This window comes from Ascaphus truei, unplaced genomic scaffold, assembly GCF_040206685.1.
Source record: "Ascaphus truei isolate aAscTru1 unplaced genomic scaffold, aAscTru1.hap1 HAP1_SCAFFOLD_790, whole genome shotgun sequence".
Lineage (NCBI taxonomy): Eukaryota > Metazoa > Chordata > Amphibia > Anura > Ascaphidae > Ascaphus > Ascaphus truei.
Window position 1 is genome coordinate 1270 of NW_027457125.1, and position 21515 is coordinate 22784.

General features: G+C 54.0%; 1 protein-coding gene across 1 annotated transcript; it reads left to right on the forward strand.

Annotated features, from left to right (window-relative positions):
* Nucleotides 1-263: 263 nt before the first annotated feature.
* Nucleotides 264-4406, forward strand: LOC142486224 (uncharacterized; the record flags this gene model as incomplete). The annotated part of the gene is made up of 1 exon (XM_075584863.1): nucleotides 264-4406. A coding segment is annotated over one exon (1010 nt), but the record flags the coding sequence as incomplete, so codon positions are not given.
* Nucleotides 4407-21515: the final 17109 nt, after the last annotated feature.

Sequence of the window (21515 nt, forward strand, 5' to 3'; positions counted from 1 at the left end):
ACAGGACATTGCCATCACAGGAGGTGACAGCTGAACAGCAGAGAGATGCAGAACACTCAACATGGCAGCAGGCACATGTAGGTTAATTCATGCAATGATTTAACGGTATTAATTTATTGATATTTAACTCTTTATTGAATATCCAGTTATTACTTGACATGAAAACATTTTTATTACAAAGGTTTATTAATTCGGTATAGCTGCACTTTAAATCATCCAAGTTTATTTTGCTTATATAGTAATTTTATATCTATCTCTGGCAGGTTGTAGGCCTGCAAAGAGGAAATACCAGGATAAATCTCGCCCACCTCTTGATTCACCAGTTTGTGCAACAGAGGATAATTCAGACTTTTCGGATGGAGAGGAGGAGAAGTGTAGGGACCCCATAAAATCAGCGACACACACAGACCCTGAGTCACTGCAGGAATCCACTGCACCTGGCAGACGGGACCTCAGACGAATACACAATGCAGCAGAAGATCTAGCGTCAGAATATATATCCGATACGGAAATTCTAGAGATACCGATAAGATCCAAGAGCAGTGAGCACATTAATACACACACAGAGTATAAAGACGCTGTGAAGCGACACATGTGCACAGAGTGTGGGAAAACCTTCAGCTACCCATCAGATCTTGTGATGCACAAGAGAAGCCACACAGGGGAGAAGCCCTATACCTGCAGAGAGTGTGGGAGATGCTTTAACAATAACTCCAACCTGACAGCACACCGTAGAATCCACAGCGGGGAGAAGCCTTACTCTTGTGAAGAGTGCGGGAGATGCTTCAACAATAAGTCCAATCTAGCAGCTCACCGCAGAATCCACAGTGGCGAAAAGCCCTACGCCTGCGGAGAGTGCGGGAAGACATTTACTCGCAGCTACCACCTTATTTTGCACAGCAGGACCCACACGGGGGAGAGGACGTACGAGTGCGAGTGGTGTGGGAAAGGCTTCATCAGCAGCTCCATGCTTCATAGGCACGAGAGAATCCACACCGGGGAGAAGCCGTACGCATGCAGTCAATGTGGTAAATGTTTTGCGGATAGCTCGTCTCTTGTGCAACACGATAGGATGCACCGAGGGGAGAAACCGTTCGGTTGCACAGAGTGCGAAAAGAGGTTCACCCGTAGGCTATCCCTAATTAAGCACCAGAGAATCCATGGGGAAGGAGAGAAGTTGTACATATGCAATGAGTGTGGGAAGAGTTTCTCTGACTACTCGCTGCTGGTATCACACCAGAAGAGTGAGAAGTTACTAAGCCACTCTCCCTGAGCGCATGATACAGGGGTGGTGCCTTGTAGCTCACAATAAAGCTAACATTTTTAAATAATATACTTGTCCATTTGGTTTTGGGTTCTTTGAATATGATTGTTTTATTGTTTCAAAGGATGGTCTCTGAATAGAGTTTGTAGTAGCCGCACCCTGGCTAAATGGTGGTGCAATTTGACACATTTCCAGCACCAGAAGACAGTGTATGAACACATTCACTTGAATAAGCAAGTTGTTACGGAGTAGCACCTTTTAGTATATATGGGCCTTAGCTGCATAAATGTAATTGCCCCTGGTTACTTTGTTCCTAAGAGAGACTGCAGCTTTTAAGAATCAGTCCCATGTAGTCCTAAAGTGACATACATGGGACTGACCCGTTAAACTTTCCTCTGTCATTGGGTAACTTTGATCCTTTGTGGGACTGACCCATTAACCATGTCACTATCATTGGGTCACTGCTCGTACAAGTGTTTGATGCTTTAACCCATTCTAGTGTCTAAATTCTTTGCTTCATAAAGTCTTCAAATCGTGAACTGTAACCGGTTTCTGAGTTTAAAAGCGGTTTGTACTAAAGCTTCAGATTTTGACCCCCTGGTTTTGTACATCTGTATGTGAATGACTACATACATACGTACATACGTATGTATGTATGGTCTATTAAAGCAAAGAGGTCTGCACCATATATAACAAAGAGAAACAATCCAATTGAAAGTAATAGTATTTTTACATTGCTTTTATATAACAAACAATCACCCAGGCAGGAACATGGACGAAGCGCACTGAGACTTGAAATATATATTGTGGTCCAGAAATGGTACCAACATTTGGGACCACTATGGGACCTTCATCAGGGTGGTGTACAACAGGTAAAAGCAAACAGTATTTATAGATGCACACAAACTAAAGTAAGGAAAAAGCCAGCGAAAACCATGGGCCACGAGGGAGGCTCCTAGTTGCCTATCAACCATCCCCCAATGTAAACAAAGCAGTCCCCACCGACGCAGGGAAAAACATTGCTGAATAACAACAGAAATTCAGTAGTATCTAGAAACCGTTTCTCTGGCCTAACCTGAAAGCATGTACCAAAAAAAGTAACTATTGTAAGGAAAGTTAGATTCTAACTGAAGCTGCTGCTAGAACTATTTACACCTAAATGAGAGTTCAGTTACATATGTATACAGTAACTGTGACCATATCACAAGGGCTACCGTCAGAGCTACAATAAAGGAGATTACAACAAAAGTCTACTGCGTTGTCATTAAAAATATAGCACCGCATATGTGTATATATATATATATATATATATATATATATATATAATATTTCCATTTGCTATATATATATATATATATATATGTGTGTGCCAGCGAGCTGCAGAAACAAATTTACTTTTCTCTGCAAGCAGCTGAGTGCCGTGCGCTCACGGACACGCGCAGGCGTGTGCTCACGCTGGCCACACACATTGTTGCAATGTGTTTCATCACAGCGAGCGCACGCCCATGCTCAGAGTCACCCTGGCCGCAGCCTTACTCTGTGTCAAACACCCTTTTTCACCTATTTCCACCAAGTGGTTGTTTCTTCAAGAGATACATATCCAGGTGTACCCATAAGTCTATCAGCAGACTGAGTACACTTAACCCCTCTGGGATTTAAATAGGAGTGCACCTATCAAACAGATATTCCTCTTTCCTCTTATTGTATTCATGCTACCAACAGAGAGCGTAGTACTTACTATTAGTACCTATTCCTTGTAATACGGTATTCTGGTAGTGACAGTAGCTACGATTTACTTACCTAGGAGACAATTGACTCTGTGAACTTTACTTAAACAGTGAGTCACAATGACTCTGTAGTATATTATTAGACTGAAAACACCTACAGCTTACAATTGCTGTCATACTTCCTACAGTTGCATTGCTACTGTCGCAGCTAATAAACACACTGATCTAGATGTGATACCTCTACTAGGAGAATCCTGTTCCTGTTGTTCACATATATTCTCTATTTTCAGGTGATGTCCTATGTACTGCTTTCTCCCTGTATTAAGTGTATTCATGCTACCAACAGAAAGCGTAGTAATTGCCATTAGTGTGCATATAGAAATGGGTTGATGCTCAAGTGCTGGTCCTTCCTCAGTAATATTGACTCAATCATAAAAAGGAAAACAATGAATGGGAGCTCTTCACAATAAACCACAAGTTCAATCAAAGTCTTGCTTATATTTAGGGCTCTATATTACCCTGAAGATGCAGGCTAGGCATAACTATACCCTTCCCCTCATCATTGGGATGGCCCATAGGTAATGATGTACTCACTGTTGTGTCCCCAGGAGTTTTCCTTCAGCGTGCAGCCGTGTCCAGAGATATTCACAAAAATATGTATGAGCAGCGCTCATACATCATTTTGTGGATACTTAACATTAGTGCCTATTCCTTGTAATATGATACTCTGGTAGGTTGAGGCTCTCCGGAACCGTTCCCACCATGGTTTCTCACCTTGGTTCATATGAACCAGTACCATCCTGGTACAAGATGCCTGGTCACTATATACTTCCCTGAATAACCGTTCCTACCACGGGCTATCTTGCTCTGGCTCGCCATAACCGTCCCCCCCACAGTAAAGGAGAGCTTTTATATATTATAATATTGTAACAAGGTCATGAAAGGGAGGTCTCTATTAGGGAGACCTTTCCTTTTAGTAGGCTCACACTGGTTGGTCTCCGGTTTACCCTTATCACAACAACCTATTTTTTTAGCGACTCATCATAATAGCATGTTTTTGTATAGCACTGCTAGTTTTACGTAGCGCTTTACAGAGACATTTTGCAGGCACAGGTCCCTGCCCTGTGGAGCTTACAATCTATGTTTGGTGCCTGAGGCACAGGGAGATAAAGTGACTTGCCTAAGGTCACAAGGAGCCAACACCGGGCATTGAACCAGGCTCCCCTGCTTCAAACTCTCAATGCCAGTCAGTGTCTTTACTCACTGAGCTACTCCCTCTCCATTGCCACTTGATACTGCTGGTTCTACACTGTTCGCGATTTTTATGTTTACGCCTCCTATTTTAAAGAATATCAATAAATAGTTTTTTAATAACTACATACTATCTGGCATTTCTTTATTTCTTGTGGGGTTCTGCTGATCTAGCATTTAGACATTTACAGTTACAAGATTCACATTTATGCTACATAGAATTATGAGTGTAGGCAACTTGGGGACTTGCTGACACACTGTATCCATCTGGTGATGGTCCGCGTTGCTATTTATTTATTCTTATTTCCCCTAGTGCACCACCCCTATTCTATTCCCATGTTTCGAGTGCTGGTATCCACCTATCTTGTGTTTCCCGATATGTGCAAAAAGTAATTTTTATGAATAAATCAATAAAATCTTTAGCACAGCGCACTCACATGCTGACCGTTCTTTTAAGCATAATACAGTAAGTTGCAGGATATCACAGCTGTGCTTGTTTGAATCTCACTGCCTCCACACTAGACTAGTCCACACATAGGCGTCCCACGTGACCACTTTGTAACCCGGATGATCCGACAGTGAGGTAGAGAATTTGCCACTCTGTCTCTGTTTGCCAGACTCAACGCGTTTCACCACAAAGGCTTCATCAGGAGTCAATGAGTAACTTCATCAATGCCCTATTATATGTACCCCTCTTGATTGATGTGATGGTAACAATTAAAAGATGAATCTGTTTGGTATGTTTATTTAACCCTTCATAGTATCGCTGAACCACCCTGGTCCCAGGTGAATCCAGTTATTGCTACACGATGGGTACTTTTTCAACTATGCCTAATTAATTATATTAATATTCATAAATAAGTTGGTATTAGATTGGTCATACTTATAGAATATACTAATAACATGTTATCTACAGATCTCTAACACAATGATACAACATAGCAGAATTATACACAAAAGGTAAACATGTACATATACATAGAGGAAACCCCCGCTGGTAGGGTATTAGTCTCCACCGATGGGGAGAAATGCAGGCACTCAAATAATAATCGTAGTGGGAGGGTACCTAGCTGCTGGTGCTCTGTATTAAACCGAGTCTAGTCCCAGGAGAAGCTTAGATGTGCAGAAAAGAAGCAGGCACACAGGCTTAAGCAAGAAAGTTTATTGCTTAAGCCTGTTTGCCTGCTTTCTTTTCTGCACATCAGCGTATCAGCCTCCCGCATGTATAGTATCACGCTCTGGAGGGAATTGGTCCACAAAATTTCAAATGTACAGCAGTTTAGCAATTTGACAACCACCTTGCTGTTCTCGTACGTGTCTAGAGATGGATGTGCCAAGATCATTTCGTATTAAACCTACATGTTCAATAATCCTTCATTGGAGTTGTCTCTTGGCAGCAAACATACTGAAGACGACAATTGCCGATTGTCAGATAAATTCTACCTAGCGTTTTCCAAATAACACAGTTTTGCAAAGTGTAACATTTTGAGTTCAAATTGCTAAAATGTTGGCTTGGTTTCATGTATTCACAAGCTTTATATGTACAGTATAACATTTAAAGGAGCAGATAGTATGATGACCGAGCTTAGTTTTATTTTTAGTCTTGGAGAAGTGACTGTGTACCAAAATATCTTTGACATTTGTGTTTTAATCACTGCATGTTATTCTATCGCTCTGCATATTTTATTTTGTTGCTTACTTTGTAATGCGTTGCTGACCGTTCTGTCAGTAAAGGGTGTAGATAGAATGTTTGCCCCCCTCAAAATCAGACAGGATCAGAAAATAACATGAATTGGTCCTCACTGTTGTTCTGTTAACAACCACCAGATGGTGCAAAAACTGCATTAATAACATGAGGCAGAGGAGGTTTTATTAACAAAACCAGAGTCTCTCTAAGTTTTATTTACAACTCAGAAGTAACACTAGTAAAAAAAAACATCAATGTATATGATATCACCTAGTCTGTTTTTAGAGAAAAAAAACACTTGTGGTGCATTTGCATGTCTTAGACAGGTCAGCAACACAGTGCTTCGGCTGCAGCCAGGGATTTTGGGTAATGACATGCACATGAGCACAGTGTGTCACTCTTCACTTCTGATCCATTTTAACATGCGCCTCTATAAGCTTCTGCCTGCCGCATTACCCAGCTTTTCAGTGCAGCCTGGGTCGAAGAAGTGCATAGTCAGTAATACCTACTAACAGGTCCACAAAGGGTTAATATTTCTTCTAATCACACTGTACCACTACTTTGCTGGCCCTTGAATGCTTGAAATCCATCCGTATATACCATCTAACATCAGGGGCGATGGTCTAACTAGTCTAACATATCAACCTGTATAGCTGCGATATTATCTGGCTATATCACCCAATTACCGAAATTTATTCTGGAATATCAGTGGTATGAGATAATTGGGGAAATACGGTCTCGGGCAAGAGGACACTCAGGGCTGCAAATAAAAAGGAAAAGTGAACGACATAGACACTTCTGAACCCACAATCACCAAACAGTGCTGAGATACCATACAGTGTATTATCCTCAGCAGGAACCCCCGGAGCACAAGGTGTAACATTGCTTCTAATCAGACGGTAGCACCACTTTTCTTTGCTGACCCTGTAAATGTTCTAGTTATCCTGTTTCATATTATTATGACATTATAGAACATGATCACAAACAAGATACCGTTATAGTTTCCTTCATGCAAAATAGCAATGAATTGTTTCATGACATCAAAACAATTTCCTTGATGACAAAAGGACAGGTAATTTCCTGGATTACATGAAAAATCTCTCTCCTTCCTCTTCCTTCTCTTTCCTCTCTTTCCCCCTCCTTCCCTTCTTCTCTCCTTCCTCTTTCCTTCCTCTTTCCTTCCTCTTTCCTTCCTCTCTGTCTCTCTCTCTCTGTCTCTCTCTCTCTCTCTGTCTCTCTCTCTCTGTCTCTCTCTCTCTCTCTCTCTCTCACTCTCACACTCTCACACTCTCACACTCTCACACTCTCACACTCTCACACTCTCACACTCTCACACTCTCACACTCTCACACTCTCACACTCTCACACTCTCACACTCTCACACTCTCTCACTCTCTCACTCTCACACTCTCTCACTCTCACACTCTCACACTCTCTCACTCTCACACTCTCACTCTCACACTCTCACACTCTCTCACTCTCTCACTCTCTCACTCTCTCACTCTCACACTCTCACACTCTCACACTCTCACACTCTCACACTCTCACACTCTCTCACTCTCACTCTCACACTCTCTCACTCTCTCATCCTCTCATCCTCTCTCACCCACTCACTCACTCTCTCACCCTCTCTCACACACCCACACTCACACTCTCACATTCGCTCTCTCTCACACAAACTCTCTCTCTCACACTCTCTCTCTCTCTCAACAGAGAAGCGCAAACTCAGATCCAACATAGTGTGATCTGGATAAAACAATTTAATATAACACAATTAATTAATCTCTCTCTCTCTTTCTTTCTCTCTTTCTCTCCCCCCTGCTCTCTCTCTCAGCAGTATCTGAAAGTTAATAGTGAGCAGCATAGCAACATCGGAACCCATAACACTAAACAGTGTTCACTGACAGACTTTTGGTGAACCCCCGAGCCGAATCTTCACCAATCGATCACAGGAGAGCGGATCGATTTTTTTTAAAAACGGCAGCTTGAACTGCTGATTTAAAATGCTGTTGCTAGACTCATCTACCTCACTCACTGCTCCACTTCTGCTGCTATACTATGTAAATCCCTACACTGGCTTCCCATATCCTCTAGCATCAAATTTAAATCCCTAGCTCTGATTTACAAAGGTCTTAGGCTGGGTCCCCAGTGCAGCCGTGCGCGCGCCTCTCACCAGCCCCTTACCTGCTCCCTGGCTGTCCCCAGCCCCCCTCGCTCCCAGGCTCACTGCGCACTGTGACGCATCAGCCGGCAGGGGCTACAACCAGTTTGTGATCCCGAGCGGCGACGTGTCACGTGGTGTGGCAGGAAGCCTATCAGAGAAGCGGGGGAGGAGAGCGAGAGGTGGGGGGGGGGGGGTATGTGCAGTCGCACTGGCTTAGATTGTTGCTTAGCAACCCTGTAACAGCTGAACCTTTGGCTGCGCGTATAGTGCCGGCGCCGGTGACGTCACGCTTCAGTCGCTGGAAAAATCTAATTGATTTGACTACCAGCGACCAAGCCGTCGCGCTTACAATAAGCGCACGCGACGGCGGCAATACATTTGTTTTGGCGCGACGATGCATCGCTGTCGCCAGCGCTATACACGCAGCCTTCGTATGGAAGCCTCCCGCTGCAGCCCCACTGCCATTAAAATCCCCTCCCCCAGTGTTTCCTGGGTGAGTGAGAGGCTGCCAGTGTAACACAGAGGGGGAGGGTTGTGCAGTCTTATTAGCTGTCTGGGTGAGTGACAGGTCACTCAACCTATTACAGAGGGATGTGCAGACATCCTTAGAGATTGTATTGTATTGTATGTCTTTATTTATATAGTGCCATTAATGTACATAGCGCTTCACAGTAGGAATACATGTGGTAATCGAATAAATAACAGATAATATAAATAACAGATCATGGGAATAAGTGCTTTAGACAAACATAACATTAAGAAAGAGGAGTCCCTGCCCCGAGGAGCTTACAATCTAATTGGTAGGTAGGGAGAACGTACAGAGACAGTAGGAGGGAGTTCTGGTAAGTGCGTCTGCAGGGGGCCAAGCTTTATGTATCATGTGTTCAGAATGTTCACAGTGCTATTCGTATGCTTCTTTAAGCAAGTGTGTCTTAAGGTGGATAGAGAGGGTGCTAGTCGGGTACTGAGGGAAAGAGCATTACAGAGGTGTGGGGCAGTCAGAGAAAAAGGTTTAAGGCGGGAGAGGGCTTTAGATAAAAAGGGGGTAGAAAGAAGACATCCTTGAGCAGAACGCAAGAGTCAGGATGGTGCATAGCGAGAAATTAGGGCTGAGATGTAAGGAGGGGCAGAAGAGTGTAAAGCTTTAAAAGTGAGGAGAAGAATGGAGTGTGAGATGTGGGATTTGATTGGAAGCCAGGAGAGGGATTTCAGGAAGGGAGATGCTGAGACAGATCTAGGAAAGAGTAGAGTGATTCTGGCAGCAGCATTTAGGATAGATTGTAGGGGAGACAGATGAGAGGCAGGAAGGCCGGACAGCAGGAGGTTACAGTAATCAAGACGGGAGAGAATGAGGGCCTGAATCAGAGTTTTAGCAGTCGAGCAACAGAGAAAAGGGCGTATCTTTGTTATATTGTGGAGGAAAAAGCGACAAGTTTTAGAAATGTTTTGAATGTGAGGGGCGAATGTGAGAGAGGAGTGGAGTGTGACCCCTAGGCAGCGTGCTTGGGCTACTGGGTGGATGATCGTAGTTCCAACAGTAATGTGGAAGGAGGTAGTAGGGCCAGGTTTGGGAGGTAGTATGAGGAGCTCTGTTTTAGCCATGTTGAGTTTAAGGCGACGGAGGGCCATCCAGGATGATATAGCAGAGAGACATTCAGAAACTTTGGTCTGTATAGCAGGTGTAAGGTCAGGTGTTGAAAAGTATATTTGTGTGTCGTCAGCATAGAGGTGATATTGAAACCCAAAAGATGTGATTAGGTCACCTAGAGAGAGTGTGTACAGAGAAAAGAGAAGAGGTCCCAGGACAGAGCCCTGGGGTACCCCCACAGAGAGATCAATAGAGGAGGAGGAGGTGTTAGCAGAAGAGACATTGAAAGTACGATGGGAGAGGTAGGATGAGATCCAGGATAGAGCTTTGTTCCGAATACCAAGAGTATGGAGAATGTGAAGGAGAAGAAGGTGGTCCACGGTGTCAAATGCTGCAGAGAGGTCGAGTAATATGAGCAGAGTGTAATGACCTCTGTCTTTGGCAGCATGGAGGTCGTCAGTTATTTTAGTGAGGGCTGTTTCCGTGGAGTGAGCAGTGCGGAAGCCAGATTGTAGAGGGTCTAGGAGAGAATAGGTGTTGAGAAAATGGAGCAAGCGAGAGAATACAAGACGTTCAAGGAGTTTAGAGGCAAAAGGCAGGAGGGAGACAGGTCGATAGTTAGAAAGACAGGTAGGGTCAAGCTTGCTGTTTTTGAGTAATGGTATGACTGTTGCATGTTTGAAGGAGGATGGAAAGGTTCCAGAGCAGAGGGAGGAGTTAAAAATGTGTGTGAGCGTTGGGATTATAGTATGAGCAAGAGGTTTTAGGAGATGGGAGGGAATGGGGTCAAGAGGGCAAGTGGTAGAGGGAGAAGTGGCGATCAACAGCGACACATCCTCCTCTGAGACAGTGGAAAAAGAGTCAAGGAAGGCAGGAGGAGAGTTAGGAAGAGGTGTAGGATGGGAAGAAGAAACAGAGGGGATGTTCTGCCGTATGGATTCCACCTTTTCCTTAAAATAGTCAGCAAAGTCCTGAGCGGAGATGGAGGAAGGAGAGGCAGCTGAGGGTGGTTTGAGTAGAGTATCAAAGACAGAGAACAGTCAGCGTGCGTTAGACTTGTGCATGTTGATTAGTGCAGAAAAGTAGGCTTTTTTAGCTTGCGAGAGGGCAGAGTTGAAACAGGATAGCATAAATTTGTAGTGAAGGAAGTCTGCGAGAGTGTGAGACTTCCTCCAGAGGCGTTCAGAGGAACGAGTGGAGGAATGCAGCATGCGTGTGTGGGAATTTAGCCAGGGTCTAGGGTTAGAAGGGCGAGTGCGGCAGAGAGAAAGTGGGGCATGTAGATCAAGAGAGGAGGACAAGACAGAGTTGTAGTTCCTGACCAGGTTGTCGGGGTCTGTAGCAGAGCTGAGAGAGGAGAGGGAGGAGCGTAAAGTGGACTCAAAGTCAGGTAAGTGAATAGAGCGCAGGTTTCTGCAGAACCGGGGTGTAGATGGAGGTGGAGAAGGGGAGAAGCGAGAGAGAGAGAATGAGATGAGATGATGGTCAGAGAGAGGAAAAGGGGAAATGGAGAAATCGGAGAGAGAGAAGTTCTTAGTGAAAACCAGGTCTAAGTGTTGGCCATCTTTGTGGGTGCTGGCTGCAGTCCACTGTTGAAGGCCAAAAGAAGAGGTTAGAGAAAGAAAGCGGAAAGCCCAATGGAGAGAGGGGTCATCAATGTGGCAATTGAAGTCCCCAAGGAGAAGAACAGGGGAGTCTGAGGAGAGGAAGAAAGAGAGCCAGGATTCAAAGTGAGAGAGAAAGGCAGAAGGGGGATGAGTAGAGGTAGATGGGCGATAGACGACCGCCACATGAACAGGGAGAGGAGAGAAAATCTGGACAGTGTGAGCCTCAAAGGAGGGAAAAGCAAGAGAGGGAGGAATAGGAAGGGTTCGGTAACGACAGAGAGAGGAGAGCAGGAGCCCCACGCCTCCACCCCTGCCATCAGTGCGCGGAGTGTGGGAGAAGGAAAGGCCACCGTAGGAGAGGGCAGCTTCCAGAGCAGAGTCAGACTGTGAGCCAGGTCTCAGTTATAGCAAAGAGAAGCAGGGAGTGAGAGAGAAAGAAGTCATGCACAGAGAGGAACTTGTTAGAGAGGGAGCGAGCATTCCAAAGGGCACAGGAGAAAGGGAGAGAGGAGGGTGGCAGGGGAAGGGTATGAGGTTGGAGGGGTTGACACCAGAAGGAGTAGAGGTTGCAGTTGGCAGGTGAGGACCAGCGCATGTAGGAATAAGACAGGGACCAGGATTGGGAGAGATATCCCCAGAAGCAAGGAGGAGAAGCATGGATAGAAAGAGGATGTGTGAGGATGATTTGTAAGGGTGTGTTTTAGTGCAGGGGATATAGCTGTATGGTGTCAGAGGACGCAGGTAAGAAAGGAGTTCATGTGAAAAGAGAAGTGGTGAAGGAAGGAGAGATGGAGATATATGAATAGAGTTAGAGACATACTGAGGCTGGTAAAAAGAAGGGCATAATTTGAGAAGAAGTGAAGTCACAGCAAATATAAATGGTAAAGGCAGCATCACAGCAGTAATGATGCAGTCTGGTATTGATGATATCCTCCTTTCCAGCGTAGTTCAAATGCAGGAATCAGGGCCAGATGGGGTGTCCACTTCTTCCTCACTTCTTTTGAACTGCCTTTTAAACTTCAGTTGTTCAGTAGTCATGCCACTTATAATGGGCCATTTGGATATGGGCTGCAGGCAGACTAGCTGTTCTGACTGGGTTTATATAGTCCTAAAAAGTCACCTGACAATGTGGTTCTGTCTGCTTAATTAGCACATCTGAGGCACATTCAAACAAATGGTTTTCTACACAGGGTGTTCCCTGCCTAGGTGGCAACACTTAATTTGATCAGGGGTAGACAGAAAACAGCATTCAAATATGGTTTTTACCTAGCATTGGATCACTTGCATATACTATACTAGCTGAGAGACCCGGCGTTGCCCGGGATGTAAATGCGTAATAGGTAGTATTATTTATAAATCGTGGAACAATAGGTGAGTATTTGTTGCAAAGGTTGGATAATAATATTGAAAAGAAAGATTGAATAAAATGTAATACGATGTTGTTTAAAAATGTTTTATTGTAAACACACCACAGTACAATGTATATTTTGGTGACATAACAGATGTAAAAATGTGAGGCGTGTGTCCTGCTAGGGTGTGAGGCGGCGGGTGGCACATGGGTTGTGAGTGCTGTCTGTGAGTGGGGGTCCTGCTAGGGTGTGAGGCGACAGGTGGCGCGTGGGTTGTGAGTGCTGTCTGTGAGTCGGGGGCCTGCTAGGGTGTGAGGCGGTGGGTCAGTGATGTCGGTGCGTAGGGGCGGGAGGCAGCAGGTGTGTGTGGCGGCAGGTATGTGTCGAGTGTGGCGGGTGTCTGTTGAGTGCATACAGCGGCTGTGAGGCGGTGGGTGAAAGGCAGAGGCGGGTGGAGTAAGGGCGGGTGAAAGGCAGAGGCGGGTGGGCACGAAAGCAGAGGCGGGGAGGCAGGAAGGCGGGCAGGAAGGCGAAGGGTGGTGGGAAGGGGTGGAGGAGGGGGGAAAGGGGTGGAAGGGGGTGGGAGGAGGGGTAGGGGGTGGGAGAGGGGAAGGGTGTGGGAGGGGAAAAGGGTGTGGGAGGGGAAAAGGGGGTGGGAGGGGGGAAGGAAAGGGGAGGAGGGGGGAAGGAAAGGGGAGGAGGGGGGAAGGAAAGGGGAGGAGGGGGGAAGGAAAGGGGAGGAAGGGGGGAAGGAAAGGGGAGGAGGGGGGAAGGAAAGGGGAGGAGGGGGGAGGGAAAGGGGAGGAGGGGGGAGGAGGGGGGAGGGAAAGGGGAGGAGGGGGGAGGGAAAGGGGAGGAGGGGGGAGGAGGGGGGAGGGAAAGGGGAGGAGGGGGGAGGGAAAGGGGAGGAGGAGGGGGGGTAAAAGGGGGGTGGACGGGGTATAAGGGGAGCGGAGGGCGGGGGTAAAAGGGGAGCAGGGGGGGAGAAAGGGGAGTGGGGGGGGAGAAAGGGGAGCGGGGGGGATAGAAAGGGGAGCGGGGGGGAGGGAAAGGGGAGGAGGGGGGAGGGAAAGGGGAGGAGGGGGAGGGAAAGGGGAGGACGGGGGAGGGAAAGGGGAGGAGGGGGGAGGGAAAGGGGAGGAGGAGGGGGGGTAAAAGGGGGGTGGAGGGGGTATAAGGGGAGCGGAGGGCGGGGGTATAAGGGGAGCGGAGGGCGGGGGTAAAAGGGGAGCGGGGGGAGAAAGGGGAGCAGGGGGGGAGAAAGGGGAGCGGGGGGGGGGAGAAAGGGGAGCGGGGGGGATAGAAAGGGGAGCGGGGGGGATAGAAAGGGGAGCGGGGGGGAGAAAGGGGAGCGGGGGGGGAGAAAGGGGAGCGGGGGGGAGAAAGGGGAGAGGGGGGGAGAGAAAGGGGAGCGGGGGGGAGAGAAAGGGGAGAGGGGGGGAGAGAAAGGGGAGAGGGGGGGGGAGAAAGGGGAGCGGGGGGGGGGGAGAAAGGGGAGCGGGGGGGGGAGAAAGGGGAGCGGGGGGGGGAGAAAGGGGAGCGGGGGGGGGGGAGAAAGGGGAGCGGGGGGGGAGAAAGGGGAGCGGGGGGGGGGGGAGAAAGGGGAGCGGGGGGGGGGGAGAAAGGGGAGCGGGGGGGGGGGAGAAAGGGGAGCGGGGGGGGGGAGAAAGGGGAGCGGGGGGGGGGAGAAAGGGGAGCGGGGGGGGGGAGAAAGGGGAGCGGGGGGGGGGAGAAAGGGGAGCGGGGGGGGGGAGAAAGGGGAGCGGGGGGGGGGGAGAAAGGGGAGCGGGGGGGGGGGAGAAAGGGGAGCGGGGGGGGGGGGAGAAAGGGGAGCGGGGGGGGGAGAAAGGGGAGCGGGGGGGGAGAAAGGGGAGCGGGGGGGGGAGAAAGGGGAGCGGGGGGGGGGAGAAAGGGGAGCGGGGGGGGGGGAGAAAGGGGAGCGGGGGGGGGGAGAAAGGGGAGCGGGGGGGGGGAGAAAGGGGAGCGGGGGGGGGAGAAAGGGGAGCGGGGGGGGGGAGAAAGGGGAGCGGGGGGGGGGGAGAAAGGGGAGCGGGGGGGGGGAGAAAGGGGAGCGGGGGGGGGAGAAAGGGGAGCGGGGGGGGGGAGAAAGGGGAGCGGGGGGGGGGAGAAAGGGGAGCGGGGGGGGGGAGAAAGGGGAGCGGGGGGGGGGGGGAGAAAGGGGAGCGGGGGGGGGAGAAAGGGGAGCGGGGGGGGGAGAAAGGGGAGCGGGGGGGGGGAGAAAGGGTAGCGGGGGGGGGGGAGAAAGGGGAGCGGGGGGGGGGGGAGAAAGGGGAGCGGGGGGGGGGAGAAAGGGGAGCGGGGGGGGGAGAAAGGGGAGCGGGGGGGGGGAGAAAGGGGAGCGGGGGGGGGGGAGAAAGGGGAGCGGGGGGGGGGGAGAAAGGGGAGCGGGGGGGGGGAGAAAGGGGAGCGGGGGGGGGGAGAAAGGGGAGCGGGGGGGGAGAAAGGGGAGCGGGGGGGGGGAGAAAGGGGAGCGGGGGGGGGGAGAAAGGGGAGCGGGGGGGGGGGGAGAAAGGGGAGCGGGGGGGGGAGAAAGGGGAGCGGGGGGGGGGAGAAAGGGTAGCGGGGGGGGGGGAGAAAGGGGAGCGGGGGGGGGGGGAAAAGGGGAGCGGGGGGGGGGAGAAAGGGGAGCGGGGGGGGGGGAGAAAGGGGAGCGGGGGGGGGGAGAAAGGGGAGCGGGGGGGGTGAGAAAGGGGGGGGAGAAAGGGGAGCGGGGGGGGAGAAAGGGGAGCGGGGGGGGGAGAAAGGGGAGCGGGGGGGGGAGAAAGGGGAGCGGGGGGGGGAGAAAGGGGAGCGGGGGGGGGAGAAAGGGGAGCGGGGGGGGGAGAAAGGGGAGCGGGGGGGGGAGAAAGGGGAGCGGGGGGGAGAAAGGGGAGCGGGGGGGGAGAAAGGGGAGCGGGGGGGGAGAAAGGGGAGGGGGGGGAGAAAGGGGAGGGGGGGGAGAAAGGGGAGGGGGGGGGGAGAAAGGGGAGGGGGGGGGGAGAAAGGGGAGGGGGGGGGGAGAAAGGGGAGGGGGGGGAGAAAGGGGAGGGGGGGGAGAAAGGGGAGGGGGGGGGAGAAAGGGGAGGGGGGGGAGAAAGGGGAGGGGGGGGAGAGAAAGGGGAGCGGGGGGGGGAGAAAGGGGAGCGGGGGGGGGGGAGAAAGAGGAGCGGGGGGAGAAAGAGGAGCGGGGGGAGAAAGGGGAGCGGGGGGAGAAAGGGGAGCGGGGGGGGAGAAAGGGGAGCGGGGGGGGGGGAGAAAGGGGAGCGGGGGGGGGAGAAAGGGGAGCGGGGGGGGGGAAAAGGGGAGCGGGGGGGGGGGGGAGAAAGGGGAGCGGGGGGGGGGGAGAAAGGGGAGCGGGGGGGGGGGAGAAAGGGGAGCGGGGGGGGGGGGAGAAAGGGGAGCGGGGGGGGGGAGAAAGGGGAGCGGGGGGGGGGGAGAAAGGGGAGCGGGGGGGGGGGAGAAAGGGGAGCGGGGGGGGGGGAGAAAGGGGAGCGGGGGGGGGGAGAAAGGGGAGCGGGGGGGGGGGAGAAAGGGGAGCGGGGGGGGGGGGAGAAAGGGGAGCGGGGGGGGGGGGGAGAAAGGGGAGCGGGGGGGGGGGGAGAAAGGGGAGCGGGGGGGGGGGGGAGAAAGGGGAGCGGGGGGGGGGGGGAGAAAGGGGAGCGGGGGGGGGGGAGAAAGGGGAGCGGGGGGGGGGAGAAAGGGGAGCGGGGGGGGGGAGAAAGGGGAGCGGGGGGGGGGGGAGAAAGGGGAGCGGGGGGGGGGAGAAAGGGGAGCGGGGGGGGGGGAGAAAGGGGAGCGGGGGGGGGGGAGAAAGGGGAGCGGGGGGGGGGAGAAAGGGGAGCGGGGGGGGGAGAAAGGGGAGCGGGGGGGGAGAAAGGGGAGCGGGGGGGGAGAAAGGGGAGCGGGGGGGGGGAGAAAGGGGAGCGGGGGGGGGGGAGAAAGGGGAGCGGGGGGGGGAGAAAGGGGAGCGGGGGGGGGAGAAAGGGGAGCGGGGGGGGGAGAAAGGGGAGCGGGGGGGGGGGAGAAAGGGGAGCGGGGGGGGGGAGAAAGGGGAGCGGGGGGGGGGAGAAAGGGGAGCGGGGGGGGGGAGAAAGGGGAGCGGGGGGGGGGGAGAAAGGGGAGCGGGGGGGGGAGAAAGGGGAGCGGGGGGGAGAAAGGGGAGCAGGGGGGGAGAAAGGGGAGCAGGGGGGGGAGAAAGGGGAGCAGGGGGGGGAGAAAGGGGAGCAGGGGGGGGAGAAAGGGGAGCGGGGGGGGAGAAAAGGGAGCGGGGGGGGAGAAAGGGGAGCAGGGGGGGGAGAAAGGGGAGCAGGGGGGGAGAAAGGGGAGCGGGGGGGGGGAGAAAGGGGAGCGGGGGGGGGAGAAAAGGGAGCGGGGGGGGGGAGAAAGGGGAGCGGGGGGGGGGAGAAAGGGGAGCGGGGGGGGAGAAAGGGGAGCGGGGGGGGAGAGAAAGGGGAGCGGGGGGGGAGAGAAAGGGGAGCGGGGGGGAGAGAAAGGGGAGCGGGGGGGGAGAAAGGGGAGCGGGGGGGGGAGAAAGGGGAGCGGGGGGGGGGAGAAAGGGGAGCGGGGGGGGGAGAGAAAGGGGAGCGGGGGGGGAGAAAGGGGAGAGGGGGGGAGAAAGGGGAGAGGGGCGGGAGAAAGGGGAGGGGGGGGAGAAAGGGGCGTGGGGGGGGAGAAAGGGGAGTAGGGGGGGGGGGAGAAAGCGGAGTAGGGGGGGGGAGAAAGCGGAGCAGGGGGGAGAAAGGGGAGCGGGGGGGGGAGAAAGGGGAGCGGGGGGGGAGAAAGGGGAGCGGGGGGGGAGAAAGGGGAGCGGGGGGTAGAAAGGGGAGCGGGGGGGGGGGGAGAAGGGGAGCGGGGGGGGAGAAAGGGGAGCGGGGGGGGAGAAAGGGGAGCGGGGGGGGAGAAAGGGGAGCGGGGGGTAGAAAGGGGAGCGGGGGGGGGGAGAAAGGGGAGCGGGGGGGGAGAAAGGGGAGCGGGGGGGGGAGAAAGGGGAGCGGGGGGGGGAGAAAGGGGAGCGGGGGGGGGGGGAGAAAGGGAGCGGGGGGGGGAGAAAGGGGAGCGGGGGGGGAGAAAGGGGAGCGGGGGGGAGAAAGGGGAGCGGGGGGGGGGAGAAAGGGGAGCGGGGGGGGGAGAAAGGGGAGCGGGGGGGGGAGAAAGGGGAGCGGGGGGGGGAGAAAGGGGAGCGGGGGGGGTGAGAAAGGGGAGCGGGGGGTGAGAAAGGGGAGCGGGGGGGTGAGAAAGGGGAGCGGGGGGTGAGAAAGGGGAGCGGGGGGGTGAGAAAGGGGAGCGGGGGGGGTGAGAAAGGGGAGCGGGGGGGTGAGAAAGGGGAGCGGGGGGGGGAGAAGGGGGAGAAAGGGGAGCGGGGGGGTGAGAAAGGGGAGCGGGGGGGGGAGAAGGGGGAGAAAGGGGAGCGGTGGGGGGAGAAAGGGGAGCGGGGGGGTGAGAAAGGGGAGCGGGGGGGGAGAGAAAGAGGAGCGGGGGGGAGAGAAAGAGGAGCGGGGGGGAGAAAGGGGAGCGGGGGGGAGAAAGGGGAGCGGGGGGGGGGAGAAAGGGGAGCGGGGGGGGGAGAAAGGGGAGCGGGGGGGGGAGAAAGGGGGAGCGGGGGGGAGCAAGGGGAGCGGGGGGGGGAGCAAGGGGAGCAGGGGGGGAGAAAGGGGAGCAGGGGGGGAGAAAGGGGAGCGGGGGGGGAGAAAGGGGAGCGGGGGGGGAGAAAGGGGAGAGGGGGGGGGAGAAAGGGGAGAGGGGGGGGGAGAAAGGGGAGCGGGGGGGGGAGAAAGGGGAGCGGGGGGGAGGAAAGGGGAGCGGGGGGGGAGAAAGGGGAGCGGGGGGGAGGAAAGGGGAGCGGGGGGGGGAAAAGGGGAATGGGGGGGGGGGGGGGAAGGGGAGCGGGGGGGGAAAGGGGAGCGGGGGGGGGAAAGGGGAGCGGGGGGGGAAAAGGGGAGCGGGGGGGGGGAAGGGGAGCAGGGGGGGAAAAGGGGAGCGGGGGGGGGAAAGGGGAGCGGGGGGGAAAGGGGGGGGAAAGGGGGGGGGAAAGGGGGGGAAAGGGGGGGGGAAGGGGGGGAAAGGGGGGGGAAAAGGGGAGCGGGGGGGAAAAGGGGGGGCGGGGGGGGAAAGTGGAGCGGGGGGGGAAGGGGAGCAGGAGGGGGGGAAGGGGAGCAGGGGGGGGAAGGGGAGCAGGGGGGGGGGAAAGGGGGGGGGGAAGGGGAGCAGGGGGGGGGAAAGGGGAGCGGGGGGGGGGGAAAGGAGCGGGGGGGAAAGGGAGGGGGGGGGGGAGAAGGGGAGTGGGGGGGGGGTGGGGTGAGGAGCTCCGGAGCAGCATCGTGCGGTGGATGTTCGGGTGAGTGTGTGGGGGTGGGGGTGGGGGGATGAGGGGCTCCGGAGCAGCATCGTGCGGTGGATGTTCGGATGAGTGTGGGGGGAGGGGTGAGGGGCTCCGGAGCAGCATCGTGCGGTGGATGTTCGGGTGAGTGTGGGGGGGGTGAGGGCTCCGGAGCAGCATCGTGCGGTGGATGTTCGGGTGAGTGGGGGGTGGGGGGGTGAGGGGCTCCGGAGCAGCATCGTGCGGTGGATGTTCGGGTGAGTGTGGGAGGGGGGGTGAGGGGCTCCGGAGCAGCATCGTGCGGTGGATGTTCGGGTGAGAGTGGGGGGGGGGGTGAGGGGCTCCGGAGCAGCATCGTGAGGTGGCATCGTGCATTGGATGGTGGGGGGGGGCTCCGGTGGGGGGGGGGGGCTCCGGAGCAGCATCGTGAGGTGGCATCGTGCATTGGATGTTGGGGGGGGGGGGTGAGGGGCTCCGGAGCAGCATCGTGAGGTGGATGTTCAGCATCGTGCGTTGGATGGTGGGGGGGGGGGGTGAGGGGCTCCGGAGCAGCATCGTGCGTTGGATGGTCGGCAGCGTGAGTTTTGTGTTGGGGTGAGGGGGGGGGGTTGAGGGGCTCCGGAGGAGCATCGTGCTGTGGATGTATGGGTGAGGGGGGGTGGGGTAGTTTTTGGGTGTGCTCCGGGGATGTTCGGGTGTGGGGGGGGGGGGGTGTGATGGAGCATCGTGCGTTGTATGTTCAGCAGCGTGCGTTTGCTGTTCGTGTGAGGGGGGGGGTGATGGAGTATGTTTTGGGTGAGGGGGGTTGGTGATGGGCTGCAGTAGCGGGAGAGCTGTGGCGTGCGTTCGTAGTGTGCATGAGGTTGGGGGTGGTGGGAGGGGGGTACATGAGGTTGAGGGGGGTGGTGGTGGAGGGGGGTGCATGAGGTTGGGGGGGGGTGGTGGTGGAGGGGGGTGCATGAGGTTGGGGGGGGGGTGGTGGTGGAGGGGGGTGCATGAGGTTGGGGGGGGTGGTGGGTGAGGGGGGTGCATGAGGTTGGGGGTGGTGGTGGTGGAGGGGGGTGCATGAGGTTGAGGGGGGTGGTGGTGGAGGGGGGTGCATGAGGTTGGGGGGGGGGTGGTGGAGGGGGGTGTTTGTAAGAGGCAGTGTTGCGCTGCTTGTTCGTGCGGTGTGTGGAGGTGAATGTTGATATAGGAGATGCTGTACCTGATCTGTGGTAGCAGACGGTGAGGGTTTTGTGGGTTGAGAGGTCGCCCCAGAGCAGTGAGGATTGTCAGTGAGGGGTGGGACAGTGGGGTGAGGGGTGGGACAGTGTGGCAGTGGTGTTGGCTGAAGGCCAATGAGAGTCAGTGAGGGGTGGGACAGTGTGGTGAGGGGTGGGACAGTGTTGAGGTGGAGTGACAGGCCAAAGGTGCAATGCGATTGGCCCTAGGGACACAGGGCATGCAGATATACAGACATTTCAGAAATATATAGTAGATAATACACACAGCAAAGGCTTCAATGATGATTTAGAGATGTTTTTTACCTAGCATTGGATCACTTGCATATACTATATTACAGTTAGGTCCGGAAATAATTGGACACTGACACAATTTTCATAATTTTGGCTCAACGCCACCACAATGGATTTGAAATGAAACAACCGAGATGCAATAGAAGTGCAGACTTTCAGCTTTAATTCAAGGGGTTGAACAAAAATTTTGTATGAAACGTTAGGAATTGCAACCATTTTCATACACAGTCCCCTTATTTCAGGGGCTCAAATGTAATTGGAAAAATGAACACAATCATAAATAAAATGTTAATTTTTGATATTTTGTCGGGAATCCTTTGCAGGCAATTACTGATTGAAGTCTGGAATGCATGGACATCACGAAACGCTGTGTTTCCTCCTTTTTGATGCTTTGCCAGGCATTTACTGCAGCTGTCTTCAGTTATTGTTTGTTCGTGGGTCTTTCTGCCTTAAGTTTTGTCTTCAGCAAGTGAAATGCATGCTCGATCGGGTTGAGATCAGGTGATTGACTCGGCCATTGCAGAATAGTCTGCTTCTTTGCCTTAAATAACTCCTGGGTTGCTTTCGCAGTATGTTTTGGGTCATTGTCCATCTGTAAAGTGAAGCGCCGTCCAATCAACTTCGCTGAATTTGGCTGAATCTGAGCAGACAATATATCCCTATACACTTCAGAATTCATCCAGCTGCTTCTGTCTTCTGTCACAGCATCAATAAACACTAGTGACCCAGTGCCATTGGAAGCCATGCATGCCTATGCCATCACACTGCCTCCACCGTGTTTTACAGATGATGTGGTATGCTTCGGATCATGAGCTTTTCCAAGCCTTCTCCATACTTTTGTCTTCCCATCATTCTGGTACAGTTTGATCTTAGTTTCATCTGTCCAAAGAATGCTGTTCCAGAACTGGGCTGGCTTTTTTTTAGATATTGTTTGGCCAAGTCTAATCTAGCCTTTCTATTCTTGAGGCTTATGAATGGTTTGAACCATGTAGTGAACCCTCTGTATTTGCTCTCGTGAAGTCTTCTCTTTATGGTAGACTTGGAT